The 19,623-nt window shown below is 55.1% G+C and overlaps 1 protein-coding gene across 1 annotated transcript in view; it reads right to left on the bottom strand.

Annotated features, from left to right (window-relative positions):
- The window catches only part of ANKRD11 (ankyrin repeat domain 11), a 117,126-nt gene that overhangs the window by 3,334 nt on the left and 94,169 nt on the right, over positions 1-19,623 (bottom strand). Inside the window, 6 exon segments of the mRNA XM_040571406.1 lie at positions 961-5,436; positions 5,438-7,692; positions 8,423-8,570; positions 9,018-9,160; positions 10,648-10,851; positions 11,780-11,950. Coding sequence (XP_040427340.1) covers positions 961-5,436; positions 5,438-7,692; positions 8,423-8,570; positions 9,018-9,160; positions 10,648-10,851; positions 11,780-11,950 — 7,397 coding nt within the window.

The raw sequence follows: 19,623 nt of genomic DNA, 5'->3' as shown, positions 1-19,623 counted from the left end.
GGGCAGCGGGTAGAGCACGTCCAACCAAAGGGATGAGACTGGTAGAGAAATATCAGCAGGAGCAGCCCAGCCCGGGCACCAAGGGGGTGTCCGTGTCCTCATCTGTCTCGGGGGCGAGGAAGCAGCCCCGGAACAGAGCGAAGGGGCAGCCCAGCCCCACAGGTCCTGCTCTTCCCTGCTCCGCACACCCCAAGCCCAGCACGAGCTGTGGGACAGGGGAGAGGTTGGCCCTAAGCTGGTCTGGGAAGGAAGGAGCAGAAGTGACCGCAGGCTACAAGCACCACGGTGCTGTGGCAGGCAAAGCGTGTCTTAACTCACGCAAACAGTAACTCGCACTTGGACCACACCGCTGTTCTGAACAGGCAACACAAATACTGCCAGACCTGGGTACTTTGCAGCGGCTGCAGCAGGGAGGAAGGCAGGGCCTGACCCTCCTCCTCTGGCTGGAGCCCAGATTTATGCCTGCAGCACCGAGTTTATTGATGCACCTGTGTCTGCAAAGGCCGCTCATGCAGCACAGCAGCACAACACAGATCCCACTGCCAAGGAGTGAGGGCTACTGGCAAGTCAAATATTGGGGCTGGGTAAAAGGGAGGCAGGAGTTAAGAGCAGCTATCTTTTTCCTGCAGTCTCCTAGGTTCATTATCCAATTACTGCGCTGCCTGTAAAAGCGATTTTGCCTTCTGGCCTCAAAGCCAGTGGATTCATATAAACTCGCTCTAAAGGCCGAACAAATCTCAGGTTCCTAAGCACAGCCTAAGGTCTCCTCTGCAAAAACACATCTCAGAGGATGCACTTATCACGCAGCCATCCACTTAGCGAGGCTTAGTTTTGCCATCGTGAGCACGTGCTCTGGGTGCACGAGGGGACAATCTGGCTGTGCTTGTAGCAGCAAGGGAGGGCAGAGCCCCCGACCCTGTGCTTTAAATTGAATGCTGCAGAACCAGAGAGGCGACTCACCACTGGGATATGGAGCTTGCTGAGAGGCTTGCCATCCAACAGGTAGGAGCCCGTGTAGGTGACATACTCAGCGTAGCACTGAGGAGCTTGGGGAGTAATGTAGCAGAGGATTTTCCGCTTCTCTTCAATCTTTTTCCTGATCTGGAGGTACTCAAAGTAGGGGTTGGATCTGTCACTGTGGTAAGGTTCGATGTCGTCCAATTTTATAGCATCTACGATAGCTGCCAGAGTTTGCTGTATCATCTCCCGAGTCTGCTGGGTGGACGTGTTGATCTGCTGCTGCAGCTGCTGGTTGGAGCGCTGGAACCTGCGTTTTCGTGGGTGCTGAGTCTGGGAATCGTCCTCCTCCGTAATGCGGCCTTTGGCACGTGTGGCAGGCGCAGAAACAGGAGGAAATTCCTTCTCAGAAGACGCGGCGTTCTGCTTGTTTTGGTTGGCGAGCATCTGAGCTCGGTTCCTGGTAATCCGCTGAGGAATCTCTTCTATTTTGGGCGGTTTGGGAGCTTCTGCTACCGGTTTTTGTACCGGTTCAACAGTTTCTGCTTGCGCGTTCCCTGGAGGCGCATCGGTGTGGGAGGAAGAGACTTGGCTCCCCGCGCGTGCCGCAGCGCTCTCCGGCACGGCGCTGCCCTCGGCGCTGGCCGCAGGTGGGGGACAAGCCTGGGAGCTGCTCTCCGGCACCCCGCCGGAGGAGGACAGGTCCTCCTGCACCACCTCCACCTCCTTGCTCTCAGCCTGGGCAGACTCCGATGAGGTTGGCTGGAGAGTCTGGGCTTCCGCGTCCTCCCCTCCTTTTTCTTCAGCTCCGTTGAGCGCTTCCGAGGTGGCATCCTGCGCGGCCGCTTCCGATTTCTGCTCCTCCGCCTGCGGCTCTGCTTCCAGAGGCAGGGCAGCAGTTGCCTGGCTGGCCGGGGGCTCCTCCGCGTCCCCAGCAGCTACCACAGGCGCGCTGGCTTTGATGATGCCAGCGCTCGTTTCTGAAGCTGTCACTGGGCTTTCTTCCACTGGTTCTGCCTCGGCCATCTCCGTCTCCGCCACATCCTTAGGCTGGAGTGGCAGCTCCGGCAGCGAGAAGGGGCCGAGGTCCAAATCATCTTCGGTGTTGGTGAACGGATCGGGCCACGTCACCGCCTCCTCTGCATTTGCCGGTGTGGTGGTGTTGTTTTCTATATAGTTGTTCTCTGGCGCGCTAACAACTTCTGCCTGAGGTTCTGCTGGCATACAAGGGGGCTCCGGAGGTATCTCGGGTGCTTCCTCTGGAAGAGGCTTGCAGTTATTGAAGAATGTGTCTAACCTCGTGGGGGACATGTACGGGGCTTGCTCTTCAGCATTTGCTATTTCTCCTGGAACTGCTTCCTCAGCATCTTCCTTGACTTCATCGAGCCCCGGCTCAGACACTGACAGCGGGTAAGATATCGGAGAAACAGGGTAGGACGTATCTGTGGGAATGAAGGCTACTGGTGTAGGATGAATTGGCTCTAGGGAACAGAGCGGAGGCTTGGGGGACTCAGAAAACCTCTGGGGAGATTTCATCAGAAGCTCTGAGCCCATGGACCAGGTGACAGAGTGCTCGGCTGCATTAGCCATCAAGCTGGGAGGCATTGCAGCGTCGGGGTTTCTGGAAGGAGGGTTATCCCAGTCTATATTGTTTTGTTCTGGTATACCCGAACTGAAATGGTTTTCTTCGATCGGTGGTAGGTAGGTAGGTTCTGGAGGCATGATGGAGGCAGTAGCCTGCTGCTCTTCCGTGGTGTCCAACGGCATGCCAAGGTCAGGGGGAAGAGCACTTTCTACCGAAGGAGCCAGGAGTTCGTCTCTGTGCGAAGGGGAGGATTTTGCTTGTAAACCAGAAAAGACACTTTCAGGAGACTGGGCGACTCCGCTGACAGCCCCTGGCGGGCAGTGCAAAGCCTCCACTTTTGGTGACGAAACCCCATAATCTGGTGAGTAATACCCAGGAGACAGACACTGGAACTTCTCGGTGGGAACAGAAGGAAGAGGAACTTTTTCCTCCATTAAATGCTGCACCGGAGAGTCATAATTTGATGTCGCCGGGACGCTTTGCTGCCTGAAAAATTTATCTCCAACAGTGAACTCTTCCTCAGGTGCCCTTCTGATATCAACAGAGATGGAGCGATAAAGGTTCGTGGAGGGTATGGTACGGGTCGGGGTCTGACTTGGGTTCTCGGGGAGGCCACCCGAAACGTTTGCGTATCTGTCAAAGAAGGATGGAGAACATGCGTTCATGGACATGGTGGATATGGGCAGCGAGTGCTGCGAGTCCGCACATTCAAACATAAGGTCCGTGTAGTCTTCGTTGCTGCATGAAGGAGTCCTGGGCGTCTGCATCACCTCCTCGTAGCTTGGACACGACACGACAGATGCCGGGGTTGGGACTCCCGTCGGACGGTTCTGATCCGGCCTGGGGGAGGCCGGGAGGATCTCCTTCAGCTGAGGGCCCGTTATCCAGTCCTTGGAGTCCGTGCCAACAGCGGGTTGTGCCTTGTTTTCTGGTGACAGTATGGGAGTCAGCGGGCCCAGCTCCTTGAGCTTCTTGTCCTTGAGCTGAGTATCCAGCGTTAATGGCTTCTTTGTTGCCAGATCCAGACTCCTCTTGCGAACATCTTCTGAGCTTTTAATTTTGTCCTTTAGCTTGGGGTCTCCGGACCTGTGTCTCATTTTCTCCATTTGCTTCATTCTCTCTTTGTGCCTTTTGTGGCGCTCCTCGATTTCCAGGTCTTTCTGGCTCAGCATCCTCTCGAAGCTGGTCATCATCAAATCACCGTCTCCCAGCAGCTTCTCCCTTGGCCTGGCATCCTTCTTGCCGCTGTCTTTGGAAAGGGTTATTTTTTCATTGCCATTGCTTATTTTTACTGACTCTGTTTTGTCTTTCTCTTGGTTCTCCTTGAGCTTCTCCTTGAGTTTGGTTTCACCGAATTTGAGGTTTTCCTCCTTTGATTTGTCCTTAAAGGTGGTAACTTGAGGACTGTCCTTCTCTTTAAGTGTTGACTTTGGCTCGTCTTTGTGATGCTTAAAGAAGCCATCTGTGTGTTTGTCTCTATGCTTTTCCTTTTCCTCCTTCCATTTTTCCTTGTGTTTATCTCGCTTCTTTTTCTCTTTAACTGTGCTGATGGCACTGGAACCATAAGTCTTTTCTTTTTCCGCCTTCTTTGACAGCTCTCTTTCAGAATCATTTTTATCTTTCTTTTCAGAAAATAAGTAATCAATGCTTTTCTCTGGTTCCTCATCAGGCTCTGCCTTCATATTGTAGGAAGTGCTAAAAGCCTCCCCGTCCACAGAGAAATCTTTTTCATAATGACTGGAATCCTTTCTGCTACTGGAGTCTTTGAATTCATCTGATTTTTCCTTTTTCTCTGTCTTTTCCTTCTTTGCTTTTTCCTTCTCATGGCTTTTCTTTGATGAAGATGAGGAATGCCTGTGTCTCTCCTTCTCCTTGAGTTTGTCCTGCAAGCAGGGTAAAGGGAGAGCGTCCTTAAACTTTTCTTCAGAGGCATCAGTAAGAGAGAGATTCGAAGACTCAAAGAGGCTGGTCAGTCCTGGCTCTTGTCCTCTGTCTGTGAAGCTGTCAGAAGAAATCTCGCTGATTTTGTCGTTGGAGTCATCCCTATAGTCGTTCAGAGCCTCCTCCTCCAATTTTTCCAACAGGCTCTTCTCTGACTCCCCTCCTTTTGAAGACTTTTTCTCTTTGGAATGCTCCTTATCCAGCTTCTCCTTATGCTTGTTCTTCACCTTGTCGTCACTGGCATGTTTCTTCTCAACCTTTTCCGGGAGCTTTTGCTTGTTTTTCTTCTCTTGATTGGAATCTATGGACGTTCTGTCTTTCCTGTCTTTGTACTTCTCCGAAGAATCCTTATCTTTCTTTTCTTTGTGTTTTTCAAAGGAATTCTTCTCCTTCTTTTCCTTCCCCCCTTCCGATGTTCCTTTGTCCTTCTTCTTCTCCTTAGAATCCTTATCTTTCTGCTTCTCTCCCGAGTGCTGCCGGTCGGAGGAGTACTTGCGGTGTTTCTCGGGGTACAGCTCCTTCTCAGCAGCTGCGCCCTCATCCTTCTCCTGCAGACTGTCCAGCCGGTGCATTTCGCTCCCAACGGATTCGCTGACTTTGAACCCAGTCAAGCTGTAATCATCCCTCTCGTCTTCGCTTTCATCTGTGAAGATGTCCGCAATGCTGTACCAGCTCTTCTCCTTGCCTTTCTTCTCATCCTTTTTCTCGGAGAAGTCCTCTCGATCCACAAAGTTTTTCTCTTTCTTCTCTTTGACCTGGTCGAAGGAACTCTTCCTTTCCTTGTCTTTGCTGTGCAGGTCTTTGTATTTTTCCTTACTCTCTTTTTTCTCTTTGAAACCCTTTTCGAGTTCTTTGTCTTTTGGGATTTTCTCAGGAGCAGCTTTTTCACTTTTCTCCTTGTCGCCTTCTTTGGATTTTTCCTTGTACTTTTCTGGCTTCACTTTTTCTTTTTTTTTCCTTGTCGGGAGCATCTTTCTTCTCCTTTTCCTTCCCAGAATGGTGCCGCTCCCAACTCTCCAGGGTTTTGCCACTGAACTCAGCATCAGACTTATCCTTGAAGAAGGTTTCACAGCCATATTCTTTGAAGTCATCTCGATAGGGCTCCTCCTGCTTTGTTTTACTATCTTTTCGGTCTTTAGAGCCATCAGAGGAATCTTTTCTATCTTTGTTGGTTTCACCTGTATCCTTTTCTTTCCTCTCCTTGACACTCTCTGCAGAATCCTTCCTTTTCTTATCCTTTTCAGGCAAATAGCTAGGAGCAGCTTTGTGTCTTTCTGTTTGGTCCTTTTTCTTCTCTGAGGTTTTGTCCACATAGTCTCTGTCTTTCTTCTTTAAGAAAGTGTCCTTTTCATTACGTTTCTCGTTGTATTCTTTCTTCTCCTTCGTTTTGTTTTCCTTTTTCTTGTCTTTAATTTCCTCTTTCACTGGCTCTATGATTAGTTTTGCCACGGTGTCATTTTTAATCTCCCTGAAATCTGTTACTGGAGAATCCCAGCTATCCTCGCCTTTGAAATCGAAGGAGGAATCAGAAGACAAGTCTGAAAACCACCTCTCTTGCTGATCATCCGAGAGGCTGAACTTTGTGTCCTCACTTTCGGGAAATTGGTTTTTGTTATTAAACTCATCAAACCCAGACTCATCCCTGTACATTTTTTCTTTTTTGCATTTTTCCTTCTCTTCCTTGAAGGATTTTTCTTTCTCTAGTTTAGCAACTTTCTCCTCTTTCAGCTCATTCTTCTTTTCAGATTTTGACTGCTTGTCCTTTGACTTCTTCTTTCTCTCCTCCTTGTGTATTCTTGGCTTCTCCTCTTTGGGAGACTTCTCCTTTACAGGTTTCTCTTTTTCTGATTTACTTAATCCTTCTCTGAAGGATTTGCTCATGTCTTTACTACCCTCTTTGACTTTTCTTAATGATTTCTCCTCTTTCGAGGATTTTCCAGTCTCATCTTTAAACAACCATTCTTTCTCCTCCACTTTACCTTTGGGGAGTTTTTCTTCCTTCTTACAGTGTTCTCGCTCATGCTTTAACACTTTCAATTTGTTTTCGACTGGATTTTCTGTCTCTACTATCAAGCCTTTCTCAGGCTTTTGTTTAGAGTCCTCAAATTCAAAAGAAAAAGTTTTGATTATTTTAATATCTTGGCTGATGGGACACTGTCCCTTCTCCTTGTTTTTATGTTTATGTTTTGTTTTATGTTTTTTAACAACCTTCCCCTCCTTGTCCAGCTTTGGAATTGCTCCATCCACATTGCTATGGAATGAATTCTTTTTCTCAGAAACAGTGTTGTGTGGGTTGTTTTTCTTTTTGTGCTCTGGTTTCTTCCTGACTGGCTTTAGCGACTCTAAGCTCGAATCCTCGGACGAGTAGTCTGACTCGCTCGTCAGCCTCGTCCTTGTGGAGTCCGATAAGGAACTGACATCTGACCAAGCTGGAGAAGATATGGTTTTCCAATTGTCCGTCCTCCAGTGCTTGGAGTGCTGTTCTGTAAGATTAGGATTATGTTTCTGGGACCCTAAACTCCCATGGGAAGAGGTCGATGAGGCAGACAGAGAGTTAAACAAGGAGGATTCTTTTAGCACTAGCCTGGAGTCCTTTACACAGCTAGAGCTCTGAAGAGAGTCTCTGTCATCCTCCTCACTCTCCACGTTTTCACTCTCTGATTCAGAGGAACAAAATTTGTCATTTTTTTTGCCAAATCGAACCTCTTTGCTTTTCGTCTCCTTCTTCCGCTTCTTTTTTACTTTGCTTTTCTCCTTCTGCGGCTTTGTGCTGGCAGGCTCCCGAATCTTGCTGCTGGGCAATATCGAGTGGGTCGAAAGTCGCAGCTTCTCCCCTGTCCCCACAGCAACGCTGGTCTCCTCCTCGTCCGAGCTGTCCGACAGGATGCGGTGGGCAGCTTTCTTTGGTGTAATTGTGTTATTTTTAGTATAAGTTTTCACTTCCATTTTGGGTATGGAAATGAAACTGTTTGCTTTAGTCTCTTTTCTGTAATCCTTTTTCAGCAAATGTTTGTCATCGACTGGCGGGACCCGGTCCTGTTCATCGTCCTCATCAAATTCATACTCATCCTTCACCGGGGTGATGGTTTTGGGGGGCTCCTGGGCCTTGGGTTTGTGCTTCAAACCCTTCTCGAACTCTGAGTCTGTGTTATTGCCATCAACAGAGCTGGAGGGAGCAAAGGACGGGGCATCCTCCTCTTCTGAGGTCTCTGCAGAGGGAGAAAAACAACGCGTTAAGGCCTGCGAGGGGCCCTGCCACCCCTTTCCTCCCCCAGCCTTTGCTAAGCTTGCAGCTGCAAGCCCGAAACGCCGAGCTGGAAGATTTTTTAGAAGGGAACAGTCATCCACTCTCTGTCCTGCGAGGCGTGCTCCTGAGAACATCCAGCATGTAGCAAGGGAAAAACTTTTTAACAGGATTATGACTGCAAATAGGGTAGGCCAAGACTCCCCATAAGACAGGAATGTTTCCTCCAATTAGCACTAATGAAGCCTGTGACGTTTCCCACCTGGCTCAGGCACAGCAGCGGCACCGGCGCGGCGGGCGCTTGCAGTGCATGCTGCTGGGTGGCAGCGCAGCCTGAAAACCTCGGCGTTGCTCCAACGTCCTCCTGTCTGTGCACAAGCTGGGAGCTCACCCACTTTTTAAATGTAAAATATCCATTTACCTGCAACTGACTTCCCATCCTACATCTCGAATGCACCAGGCAAGTGATCTCAGCGTGGGCTTCCAGGGCAAAGAGCTAGAGCTCCCGGAGCTACGGGCTGGCAGTTACCTCACCTGTAATTGGGTTACAGCTACAGATGGGCTCCTGACTGTGACAGCAGTGTGCAGATACTCTGAAAACAGCCTAACTTCACTGTCCTCTCAATGTCTCTGTATTAACAGACAGCTGCAGGCCACAGACCTTGCTTCCGCATGCACGAAAAGGTCAACCTCACCTGTTGAGCTCTCTTCGCTGGAGGGGTACGTCGTCTTCCCCAGGAGCAGATTCACCATGGTGGGAGAATTAGCTACTTTTAAAGGTGTCTCCCCCTTCCTGTTGCTTTGATGAGGATTCCCTCCATAATGCAACAACAATTTCACCACCTGAAAACGGAAATTGAGACTGTAAGTGTTCATAAAGATGTTTTGAATCTGTTGGGTTTTTTTTGGTAATCTTTTATATATAACAAAAAGGGACATGCTCAAGCTGGAGAGCAGCCCGCTGTCAGCCACAGGACAAGCCCTGGGGCACTAACAGACATCGATAAGAAAGAAGACGAAAAACAGCAACGTGAATCAATTTGGGCAGGAAAATGGGGAGAAGAACCAGCTGCAAAGCCATGCTCTCTCCCTGTGCTCCAGAATGAACTCTCCTCCTGTGCAAGTAAAATGCTGATCAGTGCGGGGGCAGGAGGTTCTCACCGCTACACGGCTATCAGCAGCAAATGATAATAAAATAACCAGAATCTCTGCATTTGCACAGGTGGCTGCTTGACACACAAGAAGAAAAAAGTCATTAAAAGAGAGCCGTGGAATCCAGCCACAACCAACCTTGAAGTGCCCGTTATTCGCTGCGTCGTGCAGCGGGGTGTCATCGTCCAACCCCTTGGTGTTGACTTCTGCGCCTGCAGCAAGCAACTGCTTTGCAACATCGTAGTAACCCCGGTTGCATGCCTCGTGCAACGCCGTCCAGCCTGCAAGCAAACAGACACCGAGAGTTGGGCATCACCTTCATGAAGAGAGTCAGAAACAGAGAAAAGCAACCTCCGTGCACCACCGCTGCCTGAGTCACGAGCCTACAGCCCTGCCCTGCAGTTCAGGGCACCCTGCAGGACCAGCCCCACCTTCCCCTCGGGCTGCACCGCGGGCAGTCAGACTGTCTGCTAGAAATGGCACAGCCCTGGCAAACCCAAAGGCAAAGTTCTGGCTATGAAACTGGGAGATGTGCTGATGCCATGCGGGAGCTAGGTCTCAAATCCCTTCCCCTTCCAACTTGTCTGTAAGAGAAACAAGGCGTCCTACAGCAGGGCTGAGTTCTGAGCTACAGACGCTGCTCTGAAACATCCCCCACACAGACCTAACAAATATTTTCTGTGTGCTTTCCAAAGCAAGCAGCCATGCCACGGCAAAACAGGCCCTGATCTCGGAGAGAAACCAAACAGCCCATCTCCACAGTAACAGCGGCTCTCGTTCTCAAACAAACCTCTGAAGAACACAGGATGAAATATTTTATCATGTTCAAACAGACTATTTTTAAGCAGAAGCTGTTTTGAAGTTTCCCAGCAAACGCACGCGGCTCCTTGGGTGTTTTGCTGATAGCGCCGTGGGAGCTCGCCCGTTACCTTCACCGGGAGCGTTAGCAAGGGGCACCTGTGCCCAGAATTAATCACAGCTGATACCTCCGTCTAGCACTGATATTAATCACCCAGGCAGAGGAACACGCATAGCTATTTATAGCCAAAAAATCGTGCAAAGAGAACAGCAAAGAGCAAAGTCGAGCTCTCGGACGTGCCGGAAGAGAGCCTGCCTCGTGCTAATTTAGCCCCCTCGTCAGTGCAGGAGTGCAGGAGCGGCATGGTTCCTCTCAGCAGCACGCCGCGTTGGGTACAGCCCCAGGAAGCTGACAGCATTAGCCATTCGACTCCGGAGTGACGACTCCACAAACCTCGTGTTTTCATATCTTTATGCACGTTTCTTACGTTTTAAGTAAAAAAAAAGAGCTAAAACAGCCTGCCTCCCTTTGCAAATCCTCCTCCAGACTTCCCGGGCATCACCTGCGTGGAACGAGAAATGGCCCAGAGGGTCCCGGTCCCGTTTAAGAGCACAGAGCCACGAGAGCCCCAGGGGGAGCAGGGATCGCACCCAGCTCCGCACCCCCAGCCCGGCAGGAGCAGAGTGGGTGCAGCCGGGACAGCCCAAGACTTCGGCTGCCAAACTCCAACACAGCAGCAGATGTTTTCCAGGGATTTTTTACTTTTAGAAATCTGTAGTTTTCTTTTTTTAAAGGACAGCAAGATTTTTTCCTCCCCTGAAGGCAAAATCATTGTTTCTGGTTAATCTCTCCTTTTCAAGTAGCAAACCTGTGTCGTAAGGAAACAACTTTCCCTGGTAGGAGCCACTCTCCAGGCGGAACATCCAACCCGACGGCAAAGTGCAGAGCTCCTGGTGTGGTGCTGCTTACCTGCAAAGTCTTTCACATTGACATCTGCACCCTCGATGATGAGCTCCTTGATGCGCCGGGCATCTCCTCGGATGGCAGCTCGATGCAGCCGAGTCTCTCCTCGCTCGTTTCTCTTATTTACTTTATCTTTGGTTTTGGAGGCAGAGTTAGGAGTTCCCTTCTGACAAACTGTGGACTGAGAGGGATGCTTTGGTGTTGTGTCAACTGCGAGGAGGAGAGAACACAGTCAAGAGCTGCAGCTCAAAGCAAGACCTAAACCCTTAGAGGGAGCTGTTGCAACGCGTTTCATCTCGCCTCTCCACTGAAACGCTCTCCGCAAGGCACTGAGAGTTAACAGCCTCTGAAGTTGATGTGAAGACAGAGGAAAGCCTGTGTGTGTGTAATACAGATATTAATTGCAGGCTGCCAAAGCCCGCTGGAGAGAACTGCAGTCCTTGCAAGGACTGTAGGCAATCCCATGATTTAGGAGTAGACAATGCAGCTCCTTACCCTAAAACCTCATTTCCTAAGGGAAGTGGCCTTTTACCAAGCACATGTGAGGTCTGACAGCCTTGGGAGGGGAGCACATTTTCTGGGAACAGCTGAATGCTCTGAAGACTACACAGCTTTTTGCTGGTTTTCAAGTAACAGCAACATAAGCAGCTAGATTTGCGTTAAGGACAACAAAACAGGCAGCTAAAAGCTGCAGCGTCTGTGTGTAGGATGCAGATGTACACACACGGATAGCACGCTGCGCCTCTAAAAACCCCAGAGGGGGGGTCACGCAACAGATAAAAATTACCAAAATCCCAAATCCATGGTAAACACATTCCAGCTGCGCTGCATCTCACGTTACAGTGCGCGCTGGCTATCATCAGCCTTATCCTTCTCCCCAAAAGGAACACTGAAAGACCAGAGGCTGGTGTTTGGCCTCGGTTCACAACGCTCCCCCACACCCAGCACCCCAGGGGCCTGGCAGAGCCCTGCGGCAGCGCAGCCGCCCTCCTGCGCCCAACTGTGCCACGCCGCTCGCTGCTCTGGAGCAGGAGACGTCCACCAGGGCTCGGAGAGGGGGCAGAAACAGCCGGGAGAGAGCTCGCCCCTCGCAGCGTCGCCCCCCAAGGCAGCAGCACGGAGCTGCTCCCAAGCTCACCTGGGCTGTTTGCAGACTCCTCGGCTGTCATCTGCATGAGAAGAGCGACTTGCTGGCGCTCGGAGAGCGGGTAGCCTGCCCGGATTCCTGAAAGGCCCATTCCAAACAGCAAGCCAGGCTTTCTCGTGGCGGGCTCCTTTTTAATCCTCTTCCGCTCTGGACCCTGCTTTTCTGTGATGCAACGAGACACAAAAGCACAACCTGTGAGCATCGCAGCGCCCGGGAACCACGCTCCTTTCCGAGCAGAGCGCTCACAGCTCTCCAAGTCCATCCCGGTCTCTCACGGATAAAAAAGCCTCTGGTGAAGGACACATCCCTGCGGTGGGAGCGCTGGCACCCGCTCCTGCTGCCCGCCAGCTCTGGTACCGTGCAATGGGATGGGATGGGATGAGATGGGATGGGACAGACCTGGGGCAGGAGCAGCATCGCCTCCACCGCAGCCTCTCCTGGCGCGGGCTCCTGGGGGCTCTGCCCCGCTCCCTTCTCCCCCCAGCAAACATCAGCGCAAGAGGCAGAGGAAGCGACTCCGTGGTGGGGCCACTGCCGGTACTGTACCTTCTTCCATCTTGCTTCTAGGAGCCTCCATTTCATGCCATGGTGCTTCGGGGAGCGTACGCAGCCTTATACCACCACAGCATGGACTGAACTGGAGGCATCTAAAAGCATCAACAGAGAGTGCTAACGAGATAGTGGCTGACAGCTCGGCAACGTTGCCACCTCACCCCTTCAGCACCGCCAAGCCGTGGACTTTGCACCCGAGCCATGGGCGCAGACCGAGCCCTGGCAGGACGGAGCAGGGGACCGGTCCTCTCCTCCCCAGGGCCCCCAGCACGCAGCTCGCACCCTCAGCCGACACGCTGCTCGGCCGCATCCTTCCCAAAACAACCAGGAGTGAGCACCGTGCTGCCTCTGCCGGCCCCGCCAGCCCACATGCCTAAGCCCTGCGAGAAGCTCGACTCTTGAAAGCATTTTCCCAGTTTTCTTGATGCAAATCTCACTTCTTTTCCCCTGCAAGGAGCGCTGGCAGCCCTTCCCGGTGCTCCCGCCCCGCGAGCGCCTGGTGCTGCTGCACGCTGCTCAGCACCGCTGCGGGGATGCGTCCCGAGTTCCAAGGTGTCAGCTCAGGAAACAAAAATTAAAGTTTCCTTTCGCAGAGCCAGCCAAGCAAGAGACAGAAAATGGATCTGCAGAGCAGCACAGCGATCCCTTGCCAAGGAGCCGAGCTGCGTGCCTCCTACCAGGCAACTGTCCTAAACCCACAAAAAAGCATAAGGAAGATATGGTGCGTGTGAGTGGAAAATCCAACGCTGCTCCCATCTATTTCTAAGCGTTGGCACAGCTCGCTCCCGGCCAGGCTGGCTGCAGGGCTCCTGCTGCGTACAGAGGGCCGGGAACAGCATTTGTAGGGGCCACATGTGTAAAAGTTGTCAGTGCAGGCGAGCAGTTCCTGGTCCAAACATCACAGGCTTGAGCCAGGGCTGCTCAGATGCTGCTTGAGAACCCTGAGCAGCAGAACACAGCACCAGGTCAGTCAGCGAGCGAGCACACGTCTGTGTCTCTTCTACATGGAAGTCTGAATCTAAACACGCTCTTGGTCGTGCTGAAAGTATTTTGAGAATCCCAGAAGATGGTGGGACACGAGGAGTCTCAAAGCAGGGTCTGCAAACAAGTACATGCCTGATAACCCTCTCCAATTTACAGGGCTTCAACCCTGAGCAGCCCGGGAAGGGAACCCACTAAGCCTTCACCGGCATCTCCCAGACCCAGGGTCCTGAAACTGGGCATGAGAAGCGGGGGAGACGCAGAGCTCCAAGACGACGTGCAGCCTCGAGCCAGCTCTCCCTGTTGGGGCAGACACCACCAGACACTGCCCTGGATGCTGGGGAGGCTCCGAAGCCGAAGGAAGAGATATTTTGCATCAGCCAGTGACAGACAAGCAGGGCCCTTGTTGGGACCCGCGGCAGCAGGCACAGCAGCAGGACCGGGGACCCGCTGGGCACATCCCTGCGCTGATGGCACTGCCTGCACATTTCTCACTCTCTGTTTTTAGGCACGGGTTTCAGCACTGAGCCCAAACTCCCCAGCAGCGCTTCTGAGCCGCCCCAGGCACCGGAGACCTCCCGTGCCACCACCTCGGCCTCGCGGGCAGGCGCAGCCAGAGCTTCCCGTTCCCTGCGCTCCCCTCCATCACAGCCACCAGGCCAGAGCAAACGGCACCGCTCCACCCCGAGCCGGCTCGCACCTCCTCCGTGCCCCTGTTGTGGTGTAACGGGGACGCAGCGCCTCGGGCAGAGCTCACCGCTCACGTTAGCTGCGTGCAAGCTCCCCGCATGCAGACGGTGAGCCCGTCCCCACCCACACCCCCGGTTTGGATGGAGGCAGCCAGCGCGGCTTTGGGCACGAGCACAAGGGCCCCAGAGCCACAACGCGGCCGCCCCGCGTCGTCCCCTCGAGCCTAGCACCAGAAACAGCCTTGGGCCCGCGCCAGTCGCCAGCCACGCACCTGAACCGCGCTAATTGGGTGACGCTTCGCTACAGAAACGAGCCGGTTGCACAACTCCGGGCTCTGCTTACATCAGCCACCCGTGTCTTTGCCGGTTCCTGGGTGCTTGCAGGTGCCACGCAGTTCCCGGGCTCTCGTGGCCCCCTCGGGCACGGGGTCCGGATACCAGCGGGGCCGGTCAGTGGTGCTCAGGACCGAAATGGCCCCAACCAGCGTGCACCGCACCTCCCGGCACCCGCCCTGGGGATGCGCGCACATTGACGGAGAACCCCCGCCTAATCCTCCAAAGCCACCTTTCGGTCACCCTGGCAGCGGTAGCAGAGCTAGGAGATGAAATCAGATCACAGGCAAGTGGATAGCTTTTTAATGGCTTACAATAAAATTAAACCCAGCGTGGTTACGGTAACAAAACAAGTCAGCCCGGGCAGCTCCCCGAGCCCCGCGGCCGAGCCCCGCGTGCCACCAGCATCGTCTGATCCTGCTGTGCCCGGCGGCGGCAGAGGCCCCAGCCACATCCAGCCCTGCCACAGCACGGGGCACGCCTTACACACGTACAGCCCGTGTGTAAGGACCCGACGGGGCAGGGGCTGTGTGGGCGTGCAGGGGAGTCCCAGGAAGAACAGCAACGTTTGGGGGCCGCGGGCTGTCAGAAGGAGCCTGCCATTTCCCCAAACCGACTACAAAGTTCAACCGAAAACCTCTAAACTCCTGTTAGCTCTACAGTTGGAGAATGTTCCTCCTCCACACAACATTTAGCATTAAGAGCCATGTGATCCACGCGACAGAAATAAACCGGAGAGCGATCGCTGCGCTCCCGCTTGCTCGCGCCGTGGCGAGGGCTGAGGCAGCAGCCGAGGAGCCGGGCTCGTGCGTGGTGCCCCGCGGGACGGAGGCGCTGCAGGGCCCGGCACCAGGGGATGGCGTCCTGCTCCCTGCCTCCTTCTCCTGCTGGTGCTCCCCGACAAACGACCCCGAGGCGATGCTCTGGCAGCACCCGGCCGGCCTCGGGGTCAGCAGGAAAGCACAACGTGGCCCCGCTCGGCGACGCGGCCCTCAGCAGCCTTCCCTGGCCCTGCCCTGCTGCAAGCCCGCTTTATTTCAGCCTGGGAAACTTCGCTCAGAGCCTGGCTGTCACCAGGTGTCCGTGGGGACCCCGCATGAACACCTCGGCTCACAGGCTCCGGGTGTCAGTGGCTCCTGCAGGCTGCTCCCCTCAGTAAGCGCTTCTCTGCAACGCCCTGCAGCAACGTGGAGCAAACCGAGGGAAACGCTCACAGCTCGGCAAGCAGGAATAAAACGTTTGGCACTAAAACCCCTTAGCGAGGCTGTGCTAAGGCTGAGAATGGCTGTGCAGGGCGGCCCCCCCAGAAGCAGAGCGCAGGGCCGTGCGAGCAGCAGCACCGTGCGTGTGCCCCACAGGAGGGGCGAGCACAGAGGGCTCTGGACAAGCCCCACCACCAGGGACCCAGTTTTAAATCAGCTCATTGCCGTCTGCTTCCACCTCCATCACAGAGCAAAGCCTCAGCCGGGGAACTGCTTCTTGTTCCAGGGCTACGAACGCCGCTCTTGTGCGCGGCAGACCACGAGCGCCTTTCCAGGACAAAGGCCCGCAGGTGGCTCCCGTGTCCGAATTAAGCTCCAGGTCACGCAACGCCGGCGCTGCCTCGGCGGGGGGTGCAAAGCCGGGGCTGAGCCTCGGCCCCGGCAGGAAGGGGAGCGAGGACGAGGCCGGGAGCCAGACGGGAGCGGCGCGAGGGGAAAACCTTCGCAGGTTGCTGGCTGGCGTGACGAGGTGCAGGCATCGCGGAGAGCTGCAGCTGAGCTCCCGCTCCCCACTACCGTGTGTCGCACCCTGTAATGCAAAAAGCATCCGTTTGAACGGCTCCGGCATGACAGCACAGGCATATAAGGTGGTACCCTGAGGAAAAATACCATTTCCAAATAAGCAGCTCGCGCCGAACAGCTCCGCACTGCACGGGGACGCTGCCGGCCGGCTCGCTCACGGGTCGGGATTTTGGAGTTTATTCACGGAGCGAGCACACAAACAGCAGATCAATAAGAATAAATTAGAACGGCACAGACAGCAACGGAGACTGCATTGCACCCCCGAGAGACCGCACAAGCCTCTGCCTTCCTGATCCACAGCCTGGCATGCGTAAGAGTGACTCATTTCTACTGCAGAAGTCACAGGGCACAAGATGTTTCGGCGCACGCCAGCTCCAGCGAGGGGAAGCAGCCCGGCCCCGCACGGGCAGCGCCGAGCCTGAGCACGCAGACACGTACCGTACCCAGAGCCCTGCTCGCACGCTGCACGCCCGGGCTTTGCACGCTGCTGACAGCTGAGCACGAGCAGAGGGCTTCCTACATCTGCGGGCAGAGGGAAAGGCAGCGTGGCGTGAGCGGGCGCAGCAGATGCCCCCGGAGTTCAGGACCAGGACGCAGCGCGGGGAGGACAGCAGCAGCAGGTTAAACAGCAGTGGCATTGGCAGATCAATGATAGATGGCAGCAGGAGGGCAGCGGGGCTGGCACGAAGGCACTGAGACCATAACGTAACGGCCCACGAGCGGAGGAATGAGGCATTCAGGCTCGACAGCCGCACCGGGGGGCCTGATGCAGGCAGGAGGCACGTTTTGTACCAGGGAGTTCACGCACGTGCTGCAGCGCCTGCAGTGTGAACGTCCCCCAGGTAGAGAAGGGAGGGGATGTGGCACGGCAGCCACGTGAAAGCCAAGAGGGAACCGAGAGGGAACGCTGTAGCAGGGTCTGCTCTGGCAGCAGGGCAGGGGGGCACCCCGAGCGCTGCTCCTCATCCCGAGGATGGGGAGGGTCCCCCGGCGCCCGGCCCCGGCTCACCGGCGACGGAGCATCTGCAGGCCCTGACCCCCGTGGCCTCGGTAGCTTTAAGAGCATCGCTCAGGCGGAGAGGTTTAACGCCGTGCCCCAGATAGCCGGCGATCCAAACACCAGCCCTTGCCCCCAGCCAGCCCTGCTGGACAGACAACACGACCACGCAGAAGGGTGGAAACGCATCCTTTGGGGCGGCCATCGACTGACAGGCTGCCGAGACAGGCTGCAGGAGGAACCCCGGGGCTTCTACCAGATACAGCAATCTCCATGTTAAACAGGAATAATTCCGAAAGAGAATTCAGGTCCACACTTTTCATTTCCCACGAGGCCGAAAGAACCGGAGGAGGAGGAGCAGGAGGGGAGGAAGGCTCGCCCGCGCAGCCCCCCTCCGGGAGCGGGGGGCAGGACACTCTGCAGACAGCGCTGATAAAAGCTCTTGTATTAGAGAAAAAGCCATCATTGATAGATTTTTGGTTCACAGAGACCCAGCACACTGCAGCCTCTCCCTCTGCATGTTAAGGAGGTGAGGCGGGGGGGAGGAGGGAGATTTATGGCAGCTCCCATCATCAAGCGACCTGCTTTCCCGCACAGCACCTCCCAGATGGCTGATGCACACGGGGAGTTTCTAAGGGTGATCTGAAGGCTGCTGTTTGCCAGCCTCGGCACACTGTACCGGCATTATGGAGCCAGCTAGAAGCGAAGAAGCTCTGACATTCACTCTCTCCCCGGTTGCTAGGTGAGAACAGTTTCTCGACTATTTTAGTAAAAGGACCGAAATTATACAACCAAAGAAAGGCCCGACGCAGCGCAGCCCATTTGAGTCCCCCAGCTGCACACATCCGCCCGAAGCCAGCAACAGAGGCGCACACAAATAGCGGCTTGGTCCGCAGATGCATTTTTTTAACCAGCCGGCGATCTGCTTCTCACAGATCCCCTCGCCAGCCCCGCCGCCTGTGACCAGCGAGCCCGCTCCCGTCGCAGCGCCGCTCCAAGCACGAGCGGGCGGTAGGCAGCCCAGCGGCCGCGTCCAGGAGGGACGCAGCGGGCGGGTTAGCTCGGCTGATTCATCGGGCTTGGTAACCCAGCAATTAGCGCCACGTACCGTGCTCGGGGATCAGCACGAAGGAGGCTCCGAGGCCAGGTCCCGCTGCCTGCGCTCACGCCCGCCGCCACCACGACCCGCGGCCGCCCTCCACGGCGGGACGGTGCTGGTGGGGCTCTGCCTCTCCCCGCTGCCTCCCGGCAGGAGGACCCTACCTTGTTATTCAGGACCTCGGAAGCACGATGCCACTTTCACGTCTTGTTTTTGAAGGAGACGGACACGGCTGAAGGGGCTTTTAGCTCTGGGGACTCTCAGGCCGCACTCTCCACACCCGCCCTCCGGCCGTGCTCCCCCATCCCAGAAAGCCGAGACGGCCGCCAAATGCCTCCAGACCACAGCAGAGGCAGGATGACGCCGACTTTAACCCTGACAGCACGGGAGGGAACCTAACCTGCTGCTCCCCTCCTCCAGGACAGGAGCCACCTCCTGCTCCGTGCCCGGCACCGCGCCAGGGCCCCGACCCGCGCCGTCCCCGGCACCACCACCACCGCTGCCTGCGGTGCCGTTTGGTTCGGCTCGCACCCCAGTAACAACAACAACAAAAACACCAAGCGGTGCTGAGAAATCCCATGACCCAAAGCCACAGCGCTACCAAACCACACGGCGTCCACCCCTCCCGGCCTGGCCGGGCGCTGGAAGCAGCAGCGGCTGCGCTGGAGGCAGCAATGAGGAATGTAAAATCCCTCCTACCCCCAGCACCCCTCCGGCCCCTGCACCCTCCTCTCCTGCCCCCAAGACCCTCCAGCCCCCCAAGTCCCCTCCTGCCCCCCCAGACCCCTCCTGCTTCCCCAGGTCCCCTCCTACCCCCCGACTCGTCCTGACCCCCGTTCACCGCTGGCTGCCCTTGTTTCCCCTGCGGGAGGCGGTGGGAGAGCTCAGTTGCGCAAAGCCCTCGGCTCCAGCACGAGAGCTGCCAGAGAAACCAAAGTCTGCGTGACAAAACGGTTCAAAATTAGAACTTCTCTGGTGTTCGGGGAACTTTAAAAGTGAGGCATTTGTTTCTGGAATAACGCTGCTGAGGCCAGGGCTGCACAGCTCAGCCGTGATATGCTCCGACACGGAGCAGCACACGTTGCACTCACTGCACGGCTACGCCAGCGAGCACAGGCACAGGACGGCTCCTCCGCCTGTGATTTTGGAGTAAGTGGATTCAAGTCCGGGTGTTATTTAGCGATGGCGGGGTTTGGACACGATCTGGGCAAACCCAAGCTTCTTACGTGCTCTGAGTCTGCCAGCAAATGTGCAAAACCTGCCCCAGAGATGTCGCCCAGGCCCAAGGAGCAGCATGGAGGCAGTGGGGCTGGAGGCACCAGAAGCCAGCAGCACCCTTAAGGGGCAAACCCAGCCCAGCGCCTGCCTCTCCTCCCCCGGGGGGGTCTCCAGGGGAGGCC

This window comes from Cygnus olor, chromosome 12 (genome assembly GCF_009769625.2).
Source record: "Cygnus olor isolate bCygOlo1 chromosome 12, bCygOlo1.pri.v2, whole genome shotgun sequence".
In the NCBI taxonomy this organism is placed as follows: Eukaryota; Metazoa; Chordata; class Aves; order Anseriformes; family Anatidae; genus Cygnus; species Cygnus olor.
This window is presented reverse-complemented; position numbering and strand designations above follow the sequence as displayed.